Source organism: Neophocaena asiaeorientalis, unplaced genomic scaffold (genome assembly GCF_003031525.2).
Source record: "Neophocaena asiaeorientalis asiaeorientalis breed wild unplaced genomic scaffold, Neophocaena_asiaeorientalis_V1.1 scaffold82, whole genome shotgun sequence".
NCBI classification, from domain to species: domain Eukaryota; kingdom Metazoa; phylum Chordata; class Mammalia; order Artiodactyla; family Phocoenidae; genus Neophocaena; species Neophocaena asiaeorientalis.
Window position 1 is genome coordinate 3,593,029 of NW_020173068.1, and position 14,946 is coordinate 3,607,974.

The 14,946-nt window shown below is 50.2% G+C and overlaps 1 protein-coding gene across 1 annotated transcript; it reads right to left on the reverse strand.

Annotated features, from left to right (window-relative positions):
• Nucleotides 1-4,780: 4,780 nt before the first annotated feature.
• Nucleotides 4,781-13,032, reverse strand: TRIB3 (tribbles pseudokinase 3). The gene is made up of 3 exons (XM_024742862.1): nucleotides 12,191-13,032; nucleotides 8,827-9,119; nucleotides 4,781-6,115 (listed from the first exon to the last, which is right to left on the reverse strand). The coding sequence occupies exons 1-3, from the start codon at nucleotides 12,479-12,481 to the stop codon at nucleotides 5,626-5,628; spliced, it is 1,074 nt and encodes a 357-aa protein (XP_024598630.1). The 5' UTR covers nucleotides 12,482-13,032; the 3' UTR covers nucleotides 4,781-5,625.
• Between the last annotated feature and the right edge of the window lie 1,914 nt (nucleotides 13,033-14,946).

Here is a 14,946-nt window from a genome sequence, read left to right on the forward strand (position 1 = left end):
ACCTGAGCCCTGAATACACCAGCACAAATTTGTACTGGAGGCAGATACGTTCTTTCAGTGTTCTGGTCTTAGCCTTCATCCTTCAAGGGCAGAGCTGGCATTCACTTTGGACATTTTTCATCCCAGTGGGTAGACTCTGTAGTCATTCAAACCTGGGTTCAGTCCCATAGTTACACTATCTGTGTGGCCCTGGACAAAAGATTTCCCCTCTCTGGGCCTCAGTTTCTCCCTCTGTACAATGGTGATCATCATTGTCCCTCCCTCATAGGGCTGTTTTTAGGATCTGTATCAGTTATTGGTTATTGATACATAGCAAATTACCCCAAAACTTAGCATCTTAAAACAATATAAACATATAGATCTCACAGAGTTTCTATGGGTTAGGAATTCAGGAACAGTTTCTTAGGTAGTTTTTGGCTCAAGATCTCTCAGAGGTTGTAGTTAAGATGTTGGCTGGGGCTTCAGTTATCTGAAGGCCTGACTGAGGCTGGAGGATTGATGTTCAAGAAAGCCCACTCATAGGCCTGGTTGGTGCTGGTTATTTGCAGAATGTGTAAGTTCCTTACCACATGTATGTCTCCATAGGGTACTTGAGTGTCCTAGCAACATGGCAGCCGGCTTTTCCCAGAACAGATGATCCAGAAGAATAAGGCAGAAGCCATAATATATTTTATGGCCTGTACTTAAAGTCATACTCGTTTATTTTCACAGTTTCCTATTAGTTACACTGTCAGCCCAGCTCAGGGTAGGAGGGAACTATATACAAGGGCATGGATACCAGGTGTTGCAGATCATCGAGGGCCATCTGGCTATCATGTATCAAATGAGATAGTGCATATAAAGCACTTAGAACCATGCCTGGCATGTAGTATGTGCCCGTAAACATTAACCATCCCTAATAAGTGTCCTGGCTCTGCTCTAGGCATGTAGGATCTACACAGCAACCACTTGCATTTACAAACATTTATTGAGCAGCTCTGTGTGCCAGGCACTGTTCTTGGAGCCAGGGAGACAGTTGTAAACAAAGCGTATCCTTGGACTTATGAAACTCACGCAAACAAATGATAGAGAATGTCCTGCCAGGTGGTGCTAAGTGCTGTGCAGAGCCACAAAGCCAGGTGAGGGGAGAGAGAACAAGGAGGGAAAGAGGGCTACATGTCTCTCCCCAGGATGCTGGTACAACTTAGGTGGTGGCTGAGATTTTGACCTGATAAAGCCCCCCACATCTGTGAACCCATCCTAGCATCATAGGCAGGTAGAATTTATGCCCTCTTTACACCCATTTGCAAACAAACCAGAGAGGCGCTAACATGAGCTCTCTGAGTCCCCAGGGAGGCAGGATTTCTCCAAACACAGAGGTTCTCCAACTCGGATGCTCAGCAGCACCACCCAGGGTGATTGTTAAGATTCAGAACCCCAAGTGTTCTAACTCACTAGGTCTGGGCAGTGTCCAGGGATCTGCATTTTAAACAAGCACCCTAGGGGACTGACTGACCACCTCTGAGAACCCTGTTCTTCGGGCTTCAGCGTGTAGGGGAGGGCATGCCCGCTCTGAAGAGTCTCTAGGTCCAGCCTCAAGGGAAGGGCAGGGCTTAACCACACAAAAGGAAGGGAACAGTCTGAGGCCCAGAGACACCGAGCAGTTGGCCCAGGGATCTACTACCTGCAGGTTCGGTTCTAGGTACACTGTAGTCAACTTACTTGATCAAGTATACATCGTGTAGTCTATTGAAGAAAAAAAAAAGGCCACATATTATATTCAGGTCCTCCCACTGAGAGGGAGAATTAATTTCCCCACCTCCTGGATCTGTCCGTGGGACATGCCGATGTGACAGAAGCACGGCTTGGGCACTGGGATTTGTTCTTGTTGCTTTTTGAAACCCCAAGACCACCCCAGGAAGGAGCCAGCGCTGAGTCTGTTGGAGGCTGAGACCACGTAGAGCCGAGATGAGCCATCCTAGCCAAGGCTCCCTGGAGCCTGCCAATCGGCAGACAAGTGAGTGAAGCTGAGCTGTCCTGGTGAGCCACCCTTTGCCTGCAGCCGCGTGAGTGACCAGCTAAGCCCAGCCCAAACTGCTGACACAGACAGTCACGAACCACTATGTTTGGAGGTTTGTAATGCAGCAAAAACCGATACAGCCTAGTTACTGGGGAAGAGAGTTTTCCTTCCTCCTCTTGTGGCAAGTTTTTCTTAGTCATGGTAATTAACATTAACTGCCCAACAGACAAACTGCAAATTGCAAAGACTTAACATAGGAAGCTTCATTTCTTGCTCAGTAAAATCCAGCGTGGATCTGGTGGTCCTCCTCTATCTTGTAGCTAAGGGAACGCATGGCCTCAAGTAGTTGTGGCAGGGAAAGACAGGGATTGAGGCCCATCAGCTTTCAGTTGCTTTAGCCCAGAAGTGACCACTCCTATGTCACTTCTACACACACACCATTGGTCAGAACTAGTCCTGTGACTGTAAGGGAGGCTAGGGCATGTAGGGGAGCATGGGACTTATTGGTGACGCTTGTCTTTGCCACAAAGAACATACCAGGTGTAATTAATTTCTTCATTTGTGTGGTTATCTGTTTAACATCTGTCTCCTCTGTTAGACGGAAGTCCATGAGGGCAGGGACCACGTTGCATCCGTCTTGCATAGGACCGGCTCTACCGTTGGTTGGCATTAGGAATAGTTGTTGAATTCCTAGGTGAATGAATAATCGGGCAGGCCACGGTGTGATATTTTGTGTTGAGTTCCCAATTGCATGTAAAATCCCCAATTAAATTTCTAACAGTCCCTCTCTCCCTGTAATATATAAAGTAATATATATGTATTACCTTTGATATTGTAAAACTCTCATACAGTGATCATTCAATGAATACAAAGAGAACACGAAAGTCCCCACTAATTGCAGTCAGGGGTGTGGTTATGTGCATTGTACTGCTTGGCGAGAGTGGATGTGTATTTTTTTTTTTTTTGGATTTGCATTTTTATGTGACAGTTTTCTTGTGGCTGCCGCAGCGTGGCCTTGGCAAAAGTTCCTGCTTCAAGGCAAAACCAGGTGGGTTGTTCTCTCTGTTGTGTGGTTTTGGATGAATCTTTTGCTCTCTCTCAACCTCATTTTTCAGGAATTCAGTGGCTGTCCAGTGGTCAGGCCTCCACGCTTTCACTGCCATGGGCCTGGATTCAATCCTTGGTCGGGGAACTAAGACCCCACAAGCCACGTGGTGTGGTCAAAATAAATAAATAGTAAACCTCATTTTTCTTATCTGTGAAATGACAAGAGCATCTGCCTCATGGAGTTGTCGTGAGGCGTAGATGAGTCTCTCCGTGTAATGTAGATAAAGACCTGCCACTTGGCAGCCCCCGTTTTCTATAAGCTGTCCCCCCTTGCCCTTGTTCCACAGGCACCAGGGAGAACACAGCTTGTGAGGGAGCTGGGGCAGGATCTATGGGAGGGTTTGGGGGAAGGGTGAAAGTTGGGGACTGCTCCATGAGACCCTAGACAGAGCTAGGCCCTGTTCTGGGTGATGCTGGGTGCACAGAGAGGAGGCTGACTTGTCCCTGTCCATATTAGTTAGCATTTGCTGTGTAACAAAACACCCTAAAACTTAATGGCTTAAAACAATGATCATTTTATTTAGCCCATGATCCTGTGGGTCAGTTGGGGAATTCTTCTGGTCTGGGTCAGCCTGACTGAACTCTGCATTTGTAGTCAGCTGGGGGGTCAACTGCTGGCTGGAGGATCTAGGATAGCTTCCTTCACCTGTCTGCAGTTAGCAGGCTATTGGCCGAGCTACCGCAGTTCTCTTCCTCGTGCTTTCTCCCGCTACCTCCTCCTTCTCAGAATTTGATTTTGTTCATTTATCACTACCCCACCCTCCCAACCCCCCACACGTAGCATGAGCCTCAGGGAGGCTGCTCCCACCTACAGCTGGAGAACTGGCATGATTAATTAACATAACTGTATTTCCCTTGCTGGTGATTGGCCAGGAGGTCACAGTGGCCCAGTTCTGGCCAAAACGTCTGTTAGGAGTGCTCCTGGGAAAGATTTCCCCATCCCATGGAAAAGCTAGAGAGAGAACAACTAACTCTGACTGAGGACTTGTTACACCAGCCACAGTTTATTCGAAGTGCTTTAGCTAAAATAACCCATTTGATTCTCTTGAGTTAGGTATTATTATCCCTCATTTTACAGATTAAGAATCTGAGGTATAGAGTGATTCAGAAACTTGCCGAGCGTCAAACAGCTAGTGAGTGTTGGAGAAAGGATTTAATTCCAGGTAACCTGACTCCGGAGTACTGAGTTCTCAAGTACTACCACGCCACCCTCCTTCTTCCTCTGGTCATGGGTCTCTCTTATGTGACACCTGGGACTGCTGTAGCCATTGTACCAGCAGTTACCTGGGACAACAGAGCAAAGAGACAGAATGAGCCTAGGGAGCCAGGTCCTTGCTAACAGCTCTGAGAGCCGAATCAACCAGCGTGAAGCCCATTCCCTGCCTGTCGACCTCTTGCTTTGTGTGAAATACGTTTTCTTCTTTTCAAAGCCACTTTAACTCACGGTTTCAGTTACATGCAGCCAAAAAGTATCCTGAGACACCAAGACATCCAGAAGGAACACAGGGAATGAGGGAAGACCTACTGGGTCTTCTGTTCTCATGAACCACTCAAGCTGAGATTGACACACAAGGCCTCTGGCCTTTCACCCTGGGGCTGGTTTGGAGGCAGGGAAAACTCATAGGAGATGGGGAGGAGAAGATGGATGAAATAACCAGGAGAAAATGACAGTACTTCATAATTCCTTTATTAGGCACAAGACAAAAACATATACTCATGGCATCCAAAACCCACAGTGTTGACATAGGGTCCTGGACCCCAAGTGTCCCCAGAACAGAGCTTGGGACTTTTCAGGAGGCCAGGGGACAGAACCTGCCTGATCCCGGCCCCCAACTCCGGTGCTCAGGTCAGGGGTCACTGAGGTGGACAGGCCTGGCCCTTCACTCCAAACTACTCTTTGAGTTAGATGAAGACCAGCCTCACCATTTGCACTCTTGATCTTCTAGCCCAAATCCTTGGCTCAGCCCTGGATGGAGAAGCCCTTGACCAAGAGGACAGAGCTGCTGGGAGCACAATTCCCAGCATGGTCTGGGCTCTAGAGTCCTGAGTTACAGGGGAGGGGCCTGGAGCCTTTGGCACAGGGATGCTTCCCTTTCTCTGAAAAGGTGCAAGATACAAAGGCAGCTGGGTTGTTTGTGAAAGGGACTGTCCCATGTCAGAGGTGCCTGGGCATCGGCATGAGTGGATGCCGATACCTGCACTGTGGGTGCTCAGTGTAGACACTGCCCGGTGGGCATGGAAAATGTCGTCAACTCTGTCAGCAGGAGCTTCGTCTCTGTCGTTCACTGCTGTGTTCCCAGCACTGGGAGCGGCGCTTGGCACAGTGAGCTCCCGAGGACTCGGTGAGGCACGCGCTCACGCGCACAGGTGTGTGCATCCAGCACGCTCCACGCACACTTCCTCCCCTCTCCCTCCCAGAAGGCACTTAAGGTTCGGCTCAGTTCAAAGAGGCAGGAGAGAGCTTAGAGATACCCCAGCCTCAACTGGCAGTCTGGGGCTGAGAGTCCAGTAGGGTCGCGTTAGCCGTAGAGACACACATCTCTCTCTCCCTCCTCCTCCACCTCCTCCAGCCCCAGCCCTTCTGGGACCACCTGGTCAGCCTCGCAGAGGCTGGATCGCGAGGGGGGTGTAGGGATCACATTCTCCCGCAGCCAAGGGTGCAGCAGGATGGCTGAGGCCGTGAGCCGCTCAGCTGGCTCCCTTCGGAGGAGGCAGCGGACCAGGCAGCGGGCCGGGGCCGAGAGGCCCTCGGGCAGGGCGAAGGCTCCACGGCGGATCTTGCCAAAGAGCAGAGCAGGCTCTGAGTCCTGGAAGGGGTAGTGGCCAGCCAGCATGGTGAAGAGGGCCACGCCCAGGCTCCAGACGTCTGCCGCCTTGCCCGAGTAGGATGGCTGGGAACTGAGGATCTCGGGGCCCACATAGGCTGGGCACGCGTGCTTGTCCCACAAGGAGTCGTCAGGCCCGGTCAGCACACAGGCATCCTCCAGGTTCTCCAGCACCAGCTTTGTCCTGTGCAGGGGGAGAGACAGGGGGTCAGATAGTGGGACCCCCACGCCACCACCCTACATTGTCACACTTAATGGCACCCGTTTCCCAAGTGCCTGCTGGCATTTGCCAGACATGAGCCAGTCCTGTGAGGCTGGATCATTGATTAATCCTGTATTACAGATGAGGAAGTCTAGGCTCAGAGAGATTAAGTCATGTCTTAAGGTCACAGAGCAATTAAATTTGAACTAGGACTCTGAGAGGAACACATTTCCCAACTGTCTGTGGGGCAGGGGCCTGGTGTGGGGAGGTGGGTACTCAGGTGGCTGAGGGCATTAAGCCTCTATTAAGCCAGATGCAAACTTAGGGTCTAGGCAGGTAACAAAATTAGAAGTAGGAAGTGGGGACTGTGCCAACTATCTCAGCACAAACCCTAAAAAGGGCACCACTAACAACATTACAGTCAGTATTTGGAGTGTCCTCTGCGAACCTGACCCTGGGCTGAGCTTCTACCTGGTGTATGTCATTTCACCCTCATACAGCCGATGAGGAAGAGGCCATTTTGCAGCCACGGGAAGCAGGGCTGGGATTGAATCCTGGCTCTCTCCAGCCCAGAGCCAGCGCTATGAGCTGCTTATGTAGTTCCCAGGTGGCTCCATGGTCCCCTTTTCCACAAGAGAAGTCAGAGATCATATTTTAATGAAAAAAATCCCAGCTTTTAAAAAGTTAGCAACCCAAAAACATTCTCTTTTTTACGTTTTTATTTATTTTTTTAATTAATTAATTAATTTTGGCTGCACTGGGTCTTTATTGTGGTGCACGGGCTCTCTAGTTGTGGCGCAGGCTCAGTAGTTGCGGCACGCGGGCTTAGTTGAGGTATGTGGGATCTTAGTTCCCTGACCAGGGATCGAACGGGGGCCCCCTGCATTGGGAGCGTGGATAACCACTGGACCACCAGGAAAGTCCCTTTTTTCTTTTTTTAATTTTTTGGCCATGCCCCGTGGCCTGTGGGATCCCAGTTCCCTGACCAGGGATCAAACTTGGGGCCCCCGCAGTGGAAGCCTAAAGTCCCAACCACTGGACCACCAGCGGATTCCCGCAACCAATTTTAATTAAAAACACAAACGAACAGGAATGTGGGGCAAAAAAAAAAGGGTGTGTAGACCACCATTTGCAACTTCTGCTTTAAATAACTCCCGCGGGGCTTCCCTGGTGGCACCGTGGTTAAGAATCCGCCTGCCACTGCAGGGGACATGGGTTCGAGCCCTGGTCTGGGACGATCCCATATGCTGAAGAGCAACTAAGCCCGTGTGCCATAACTACTGAGCCTGCGCTCTAGAGCCCACGAGCCACCACTACTGAGCCCGCGTGCCACAACTACTGAAGTCCACGTGCCTAGAGCCTGTGCTTGGCAACAAGAGAAGCCACCACAATGAGGAGCCCGTGCACCGCAACAAATAGTAGCCCCCGCTAGCCACAACTAGAGAAAGCCCGTGTGCAGCAATGAAGACCCAACGCAGCCATAAATAAATAAATTAATTAATTATAAATAACTCCCACAGAGCACTCTAGACTACTTTAATAGGAAGCTTACTATTACCACTGCTATTAATCTTGTTCCCATGGCACCACTTCCTGGGTGCCTGTCTGAAAATGCTGACTGGTCCTGTGAATCACTGCACAGGGGGTGGGCTGAGGTGTTAGCATTATTGGCCCATTTTTCAGATAAAGAAGTCAAGGTTCGGGGCTTCCCTGGTGGCGCAGTGGTTGAGAGTCCACCTGCCGATGCAGGGGACACGGGTTCGTGCCCCGGTCCGGGAAGATCCCACATGCCGCGGAGCGGCTGGGCCTGTGAGCCATGGCCGCTGAGCCTGCGCGTCCGGAGCCTGTGCTCCGCAACGGGAGAGGCCACAACAGTGAGAGGCCCGCGTACCGCCAAAAAAAAAAAAAGAAGTCAAGCTTCAGGCAGGTGAAGCCATTGCTCAAGGACAAACTGCAAGTTAAAAAGTAGAACCAGAATTTGAACCCAGGTTTGTCTGATTCCACCATCCCTCTTCTGATGGTGCTTCTCAAACTATTGCCTTGAAAAGGGAAGAAAGTACTTTTCTCACTTCTGGGTGGTCTGGGGGTGTTGTACTCACCCTAAGCTCAAAATTATTTGAAGCTGTGTATTAGCTTAAAAATCATTATAAAACTTACATTCCACTTCTTACTAAAAGCATGTTCATTTTAGTATAGAATGTAAAAGGAATTCGAAAACCACCCTTAGGCAAACATCCTAGGAATAACTGCTACAGGCAGAATGGATGGTGGCTGAAATTAGTGGGTGAAAGTTTAAGGAGAAACAGGAGATTTACATGCAGAGCCTGAAAGAACCTCAGAGTACTGATTAATTACAAGGTATTGCCCAAGGTATTTATTTATTTATTTAATTTTTTTTTTTTTTTTTTTTTTTTTTTAGGACTCTCAACCACTGCGCCACCAGGGAAGCCCTCAAGGTGTTTATTAATTATAAATGGTAAATTAGGAAACTTCCAGTGGAGAAACTTGGCAGAAGCCACCTTAACCAAAGATTGAGGTTAACATCACAGCAATCCGTATCAGCAGCCCGTATCTCCTGATAGGATGGGCTGAGAAGGCCCTATGGCTTCTGTGGTATTCTTGCCAAAAATGCGTGACCTCAATCTAACTGTGACCAGAACATCAGTCAAGGCCTGAGCCGTGGCCACGCTCACCTCTCCGGGTCAGTAAAGACGAAGCGCTGCAGCTTGAGGTCGCGCAGGACCAGCCCGTGCTGGTGGCAGTGCGCCAGGATGGTGGCCATCTGGCGGAAGAGTGCTGCGGCCTCGGGCTCCAGGAGGCGCCGCCGGCGGCGCACCAGGCTGTGCATGTCCCCATGCGGCCGTGGGAAGAAGGCGTAGAGGTGCTGCGTGCCTGTCAGGACCTCCACCGGCCGGGCCACATGGCAGTGGTGGGGCAGCCGCAAGTAGGGCTCCAGCACCGCCAGGGCCTCGCAGGCCGGGTACACCTGTGGGAGCATGGTGTGAACACGGGTGGGGACCCCGTGGGGCCCAGGTCAGCCTTGCAGCCAGTCACAGCCAACTACTGTGTGCTGGGCCTTGTGCCCCAGCGCTTCAGCAGCAGGTCACTCAATCCTGACCAAGCGGAGGGCCACATGGCCAGCAAGGGACAGAGCTGCGACTGAATTCCTGTTCTCCATCATCTGTGCTCTTAGCTGCGAGCTCATATGGCCTTAAACCTCAGATAATTTAAAATAACAGGTAACCTGAACAAAAATAACCCCCCCAAACAGAGGGAGTCCAAAAGAGGAGATCATGCAGAAGTAACTCATCCTTCCCCTCATCATCAATATGGCTACCATTCTCTAGGATTCACTGCCCACCCACCCTTTCCTTTATTCCACAAGCAGGCATTGAATGCCTACCTGTACCAGCCACTGGGGCGCTAACTTGACTGACAGCCATGGTCCCTGCCCTCCTGGTGCCCATAGTCCAATACATGAGACAGTAAACAGGCCAAAAAAACTAAATACTTACAAATTCTGATGAGAATTACAAAGGAATGCTGGAATAAAGAGTATTCTGGCAGGGGGCACCTATTTTAGAAAGTGTAGTCTGGAAGGGACTCTGAGGAAGTGACCTGAATGATTGAGGTGCCCAAGGGATAAGCTTTCTAGGTGGGAGGCACAGGAAGTGCAAAGGCCCTGAGGCAGGAAAGAACCTGAGCTGCTCTAGAAACCCAGCCAAAGATCAGTATGGCTAAAATGGGGTGGGGGAGGAAGGTGGGGCCTGTGGTGAGAGTGGGGAGATTGTGGGGAAACATGCTAGGGGCTTTATGGACATTAGATGGAAACCTTGCCATATTCCTGAAAGGATGTTCAGAGGAAGGTGACTTGGAAGCCACACAGCTAATCAGTGGTAGAGCAGTCTACTCACTTTGGTTTATCTGCCTTTAAACCCTTTGCTTGTTATTTTGTCTGTGACACACAGAAAATAAAAATAAATAAATAAAGCATATACATATTTAATCCACGAAAAAATGTAAGTAGATGCATTAAAACAAAACAGTTGGGGTGGCTTGGAGGCAATAATCCAAAAACGGAGACTTTTTTAAAAGTCAGGGCAAGTGCATCCCTGCCTCTGAGCATTTGCACTTGCTTTTCCTGCCACCTGAATGTTCTCCTCTAGATACCCACAGGGCTGGCTCCCCCAGTGCAAGTCACTGCTCAAAGTCACCTCCTCAAAGAGGTCTTTCTGGACTTCCCAGCTAAGATCACCTTCACCCCCTCCCCTCCCCACACCCTTCTCTCCCAGCTCCTAGTTTTTCTCCATAGCAGTTAAGATCACCTGATGTACATTTTACTCATTCACCCCCAGCGCGAACTGTGGAGGCAGAGCTTGGTCTACTTTTGAGCCACAGCAGCTACATGGTGCATGGTGCATGGCACATACAAGTGCTCACTGAGAGTTTGTTGAATTAATGAATAAGGCAATAATCTAGGAAGACAGGATGTAGATCTTTCTACACACCGACCAGAAAAGCCTAGGCAATGTGGAAACGGCAGATCGGCCCCCACAGTTCATGCTGGACATAGGAACAGGCACATCCCAGAAGATTTCTTTAAATGTTCCTGAATGTCCGGGACCATGTGAAAGCATGGTGCTTCTGGCTCCAGCTTGCCATGGTCGTTCCTCTCAGCATGGACCTCCCTCCCCAGGGGAACAGAAAAAAACCTGTGGTGCTGCAGGAAGGGGACCCAGAGTTCAGGGGTTCCTTAGAGCACCTGGGGTAGCCCTGGGGACCGGCATCGGGCAGCCCAGAGCCCAGTGTGATGTCCAGATCTGGCCCTGCCCGCTGCACCCCCATCAACAGGAGCTGCTCCTCCCAGGTGGATGGAGGCTTCAGTCCCTCTGCCTCTCTGTGCCTTCCCAAGGGGACCCAGCCCCCTTCTACCCCTCCCTGTGTACCTGGGTCTCCCTATCCTCCTTACCCCTGCCCACCAGAGCAAACCTGCCCTGCTTGTATCTGAACCACCTGTCCTAGCATGAGGCCCACGGCTCTGGGCTTAACCTGCTTGGGCCCAATCTCAGCTCTGACACCTCTTGGCTTTGTGAGGTGGCAAGAAACCACAGCTTTCTGAACCTCAGAGCCTGTCCTCTATCTATAGAATGGGCCCAATAATAGTAACTACCTCATAGACTATGTGAAGATTAGAGGAGTGATGCAGACTAGACAATCAACATAGTACCTGGTGCACAGTAAATACCTATGATTATGCTTTCTCATCTCTGTCCTTGTGAGCTGAGACCTGGCAGCGTCCTGTATGGGTCACTTGGCCCTGCCTGTTGCCTGAATTCTGCCAAGAACTCTGATTTCTGTCAGGAACCCTGGACTGTGCCCTAGGATCCAGGCTTGATGCCATGTGGCTTCATGCATGGCCCTTCTCCTCTCGACCTCAGTCTTTCCATCTGTAAAATGGCCACTGGTAGGCCCAATGACCTCCAGGCTCCCAGGAGTTCTGATGTCTACCATATCTCATCTTACCCTGTGCAAATACTTTAAATGGCTCCCCAGAGCCTAGTGGGGGCTTCTTCCTAATGCTTTCACAACCAGTGGCAGCGAGCTCTCATCTGCTGGCCCTGTCTGCACCCCCTCTCCACTCCGGCCATAATGAAGTCCTTTTAATTCTCTGAAGTGCCATGCCCTCAATCCTGTAGGCCTCTGTTTCCCCTGCCTGGAACTCCCTTCTCCCACTTTTCCCTGGTTGACTCCTACCCAGCCTTTTCTGACTCTGCCTTTGAATATACTGGAGGCTTCTCTGTGCTCTCATGGCCCCTAAGTTCCACCCCAGCAACATTTATCCTACTATGGGGCCTAAGCTGTGAATTCCCCCAGGGCTGGGACCATCTGCTTTACCTCTCGGTTTCAGCCCAGCCTGGAGCTTGACAGAGAGCTGGGGATTCACTGGTTGCTTCCCCAACAAAAACAGAACTAAATTAATATAAGGGTCCCTCAGCCCTGGCAATCCTTTCCCAGCCCCCTGTGATGCTTGGGGACAGTGGTCCCTGGGGCATGTACCTTGCAGATGTACTCCGTGCCTGTGGGGCAGTGCAGGGTGCGGTAGGTCCGGCTGCCCTCCTCAGGCTCCAGGAGAACATAGGGTCCAAGCCTGGAGGCAGTGGTCACAGCAGGGGTGTGAACTGGAGCAGGGGGTGGGCTCAGGGGCAGTTGGCAGGAGGGCAGCCTGGGCTGGGGCCCACATCGAGCATGTTTCTGGGTGGGACACTCTGTGTCTAGGTCATCATCCAACTCCAACCGCTTCTTCCTGGAGGGGGCACCCTCAGGAATAGCCACAGCGGTGGCTTGCATCTAGAAAGAAGGGGAGAAAAGCACTAAAATAAGGCTGCTCGGTGTCCCCTCTTTTCGTCTGCTGGTGGGAGGATACACTGGCACAGGCTTTATGAAGGGTGACTCGGCGGTATGCATTAAATGGACAAATGCGTATACCCTTGACTGGGTGTCCCACTTCTGGGAATTTATCCTCCAATTTAAATGCCTACCAAAAAATTAAATATGTGAAAGGCTGCTAATCAGAGCCTTGTGTCTAAAAGCAAAAAGCAGGAAATTCCCCCAGATGTCCTGCAGTAGAAGACTGGCTAAAACTTCACGGTACAGCCACACAGTGGAATACTATACAGCTCTGAAAAAGACCAGGAACTCTCTACATACTGATGCAATGATGCAAGTACAAGGTTATCCCTACAGCCCATACGATAGAAACAATTAAATGCCCATCATTAGGAGACTGGTTAAATACATTATATTTCTCTATATGTGGAACAGTTGTAGCCATATAAAAGACTGAGGAAATTCTTTATGTGCTAATTGGAAAGATCTCCAGAGTGAAATGTTAAGTGAAAAAAAAGTACAGTGGAGAGGTGGACTTGATGGTTGGTGAGAGGGAGGAAGAGAGACTTTGCACTGTATCTGTTGAGTGCTGTAGTATAGGCAGCTATTACCTCTGAAAGGTAGGGAGGGATGCAAGGAGGGGGAGGGGGAGCAGGGATGATGAAGGATGATGAATCAGTGTATACTGAATTTACATATGAATGGATGTTCTGGAATGAATATACTTATTGTCAAGTGAACAAAGCTAGCTGCTGAACAATGTACCCAAGATGATCTCATTTATGTAAAAAACCCCACCAGCATGTAATATGATGTATCTGCGTATTTGTATATATAGGTGTGTAAATGCACAGGAAAAGGTCTGGAAGGACCCAGACTAAATTGGCCACAGTAGCTTCTGGCCTCCTGAGAGACTCCAGGAGAGGAAGGGATTTGGTAGGGAGGCAAGGGAATTTTCAATTTCAATAATTTAAAATAAAGATTCCACATTCATTTAGTGCTTGAGTATTTCAAATCAGATGGAGTGTATTTCTTTTTTAAAAGGTGAACTTTGTCTACATGCAGAGTTAGTCCACCAGCCAGCTCAGTTTCACCATCAGGTGAGAATGAGGCAGGGAGGGGAGGTCTCTCAAAGCCCCAAGATTCACTCATTCAACTTCAGAGGAAGCACCCCACACCCCCACCCCGGGTACAGCTGTGTCACTGTGTGTGCGGTGGGTGGAGGAGAGGGCAAAGGCATGTCAGGGAGGAGAGGCTCTCTCCAGGACCCGTCTGCCCACCCATCCAGGCTCCAGATGAGGAACAAGGAGACCCAGGTATGAGGTGTGAGAGGGAGACAGACTTCAGCCATGTGAAGACCTTCCCAACAGTCCTAGGCAGGATTGGGGGAAACATCACTCAGTCAGTTCTCTGACTGAAGCCCATCTCTCCAATCATGCCAAATGCATGGGCTGCCAAATGCATGGGCTCCCAAATGCATGGGCTGCCTTGGGAGGGAGGGAGCCCCCATCTCGAATGAAAGACCATAATCCCATCTTGGTAAGAATGCATTAGGGGGTGACTGTAATCAGATATTCCCTGGATGTCATCCTGGCTCAGACCCTTCCTGGCTGGAGAGCCCTAGGCAAGTTCTTCAAAATTCCTGAGCCTCCATTCCCTCATCTGTAAAGTGGATGTAAACCCCGTAAGATTTTTGTAATGATGAAATGAAAATGCAAATAAATTAACATGGCCCGTTGCAGGGTAGGTGCAGGAAATGGTCACTGCTGTTGGCTTGTTATTATTATTATCAATATTACTCACAGCTGAAGATGCTGACGTGCTACCCTTGGGAGTCTCAGAAACGTCTGCAGGGATGACGTTAGGATGACACTCCTTACTGCACTGGCTATTCAGAGAGTAAAGCAAGACGATCCCTGTCTGTGTAGATGCTTTGTGCCCTGCAAAGCCTGAGACTCCCTGGAGTGGCTCTCCCATGGCCACATTGGCACCCCAGGCTGCTCTTGCCCTATCCAGGGCTCAGAGCCTGGTAGGGCCTGGGATGAGCTCCATTGGACAGATGGGGTAACTGAGTCTATAGGTGAACAAGGGAATTTGCATGCCACAGGGCAAGATTAAAATCTCTGCAGTAGGATGGAGGCAGCCCCTAATTTCTACCTCTTGCTTGTTCCCTGACGCTCCCAGGGGAATAAGGGCGGGTCATACCAAACACACATATTCACACAACCCAGGGCAGACGGGTGTACACACGCCCCCCCCAAAACACACTCTGTCCAAGCCAGCCAGCCAAGGCACACGTACAAGGCAGAGAGGGGCACCCACATTATTAAGAGACACACACCTCGCCCTCCACCGGCAAGCTTGCACGCACACGCACACAGAGCTCTCCCAACTATCATACTCACGACTGCAGGACGGATACCAAC

What these genes read in the sequence shown, in the direction of transcription:
- TRIB3 (XM_024742862.1), bottom strand. Translation starts at nt 12,481, where the DNA reads ATGCAAGCCACCGCTGTGGCTATTCCTGAGGGTGCCCCCTCCAGGAAG. An exon ending in GCACGGAGTACATCTGCAAG is followed by an intron (nt 9,120 to 12,190) that starts GTACATGCCCCA and finishes ATGCTCCCACAG; the next exon opens with GTGTACCCGGCCTGCGAGGC. An exon ending in GTCTTTACTGACCCGGAGAG is followed by an intron (nt 6,116 to 8,826) that starts GTGAGCGTGGCC and finishes CCCCCTGCACAG; the next exon opens with GACAAAGCTGGTGCTGGAGA.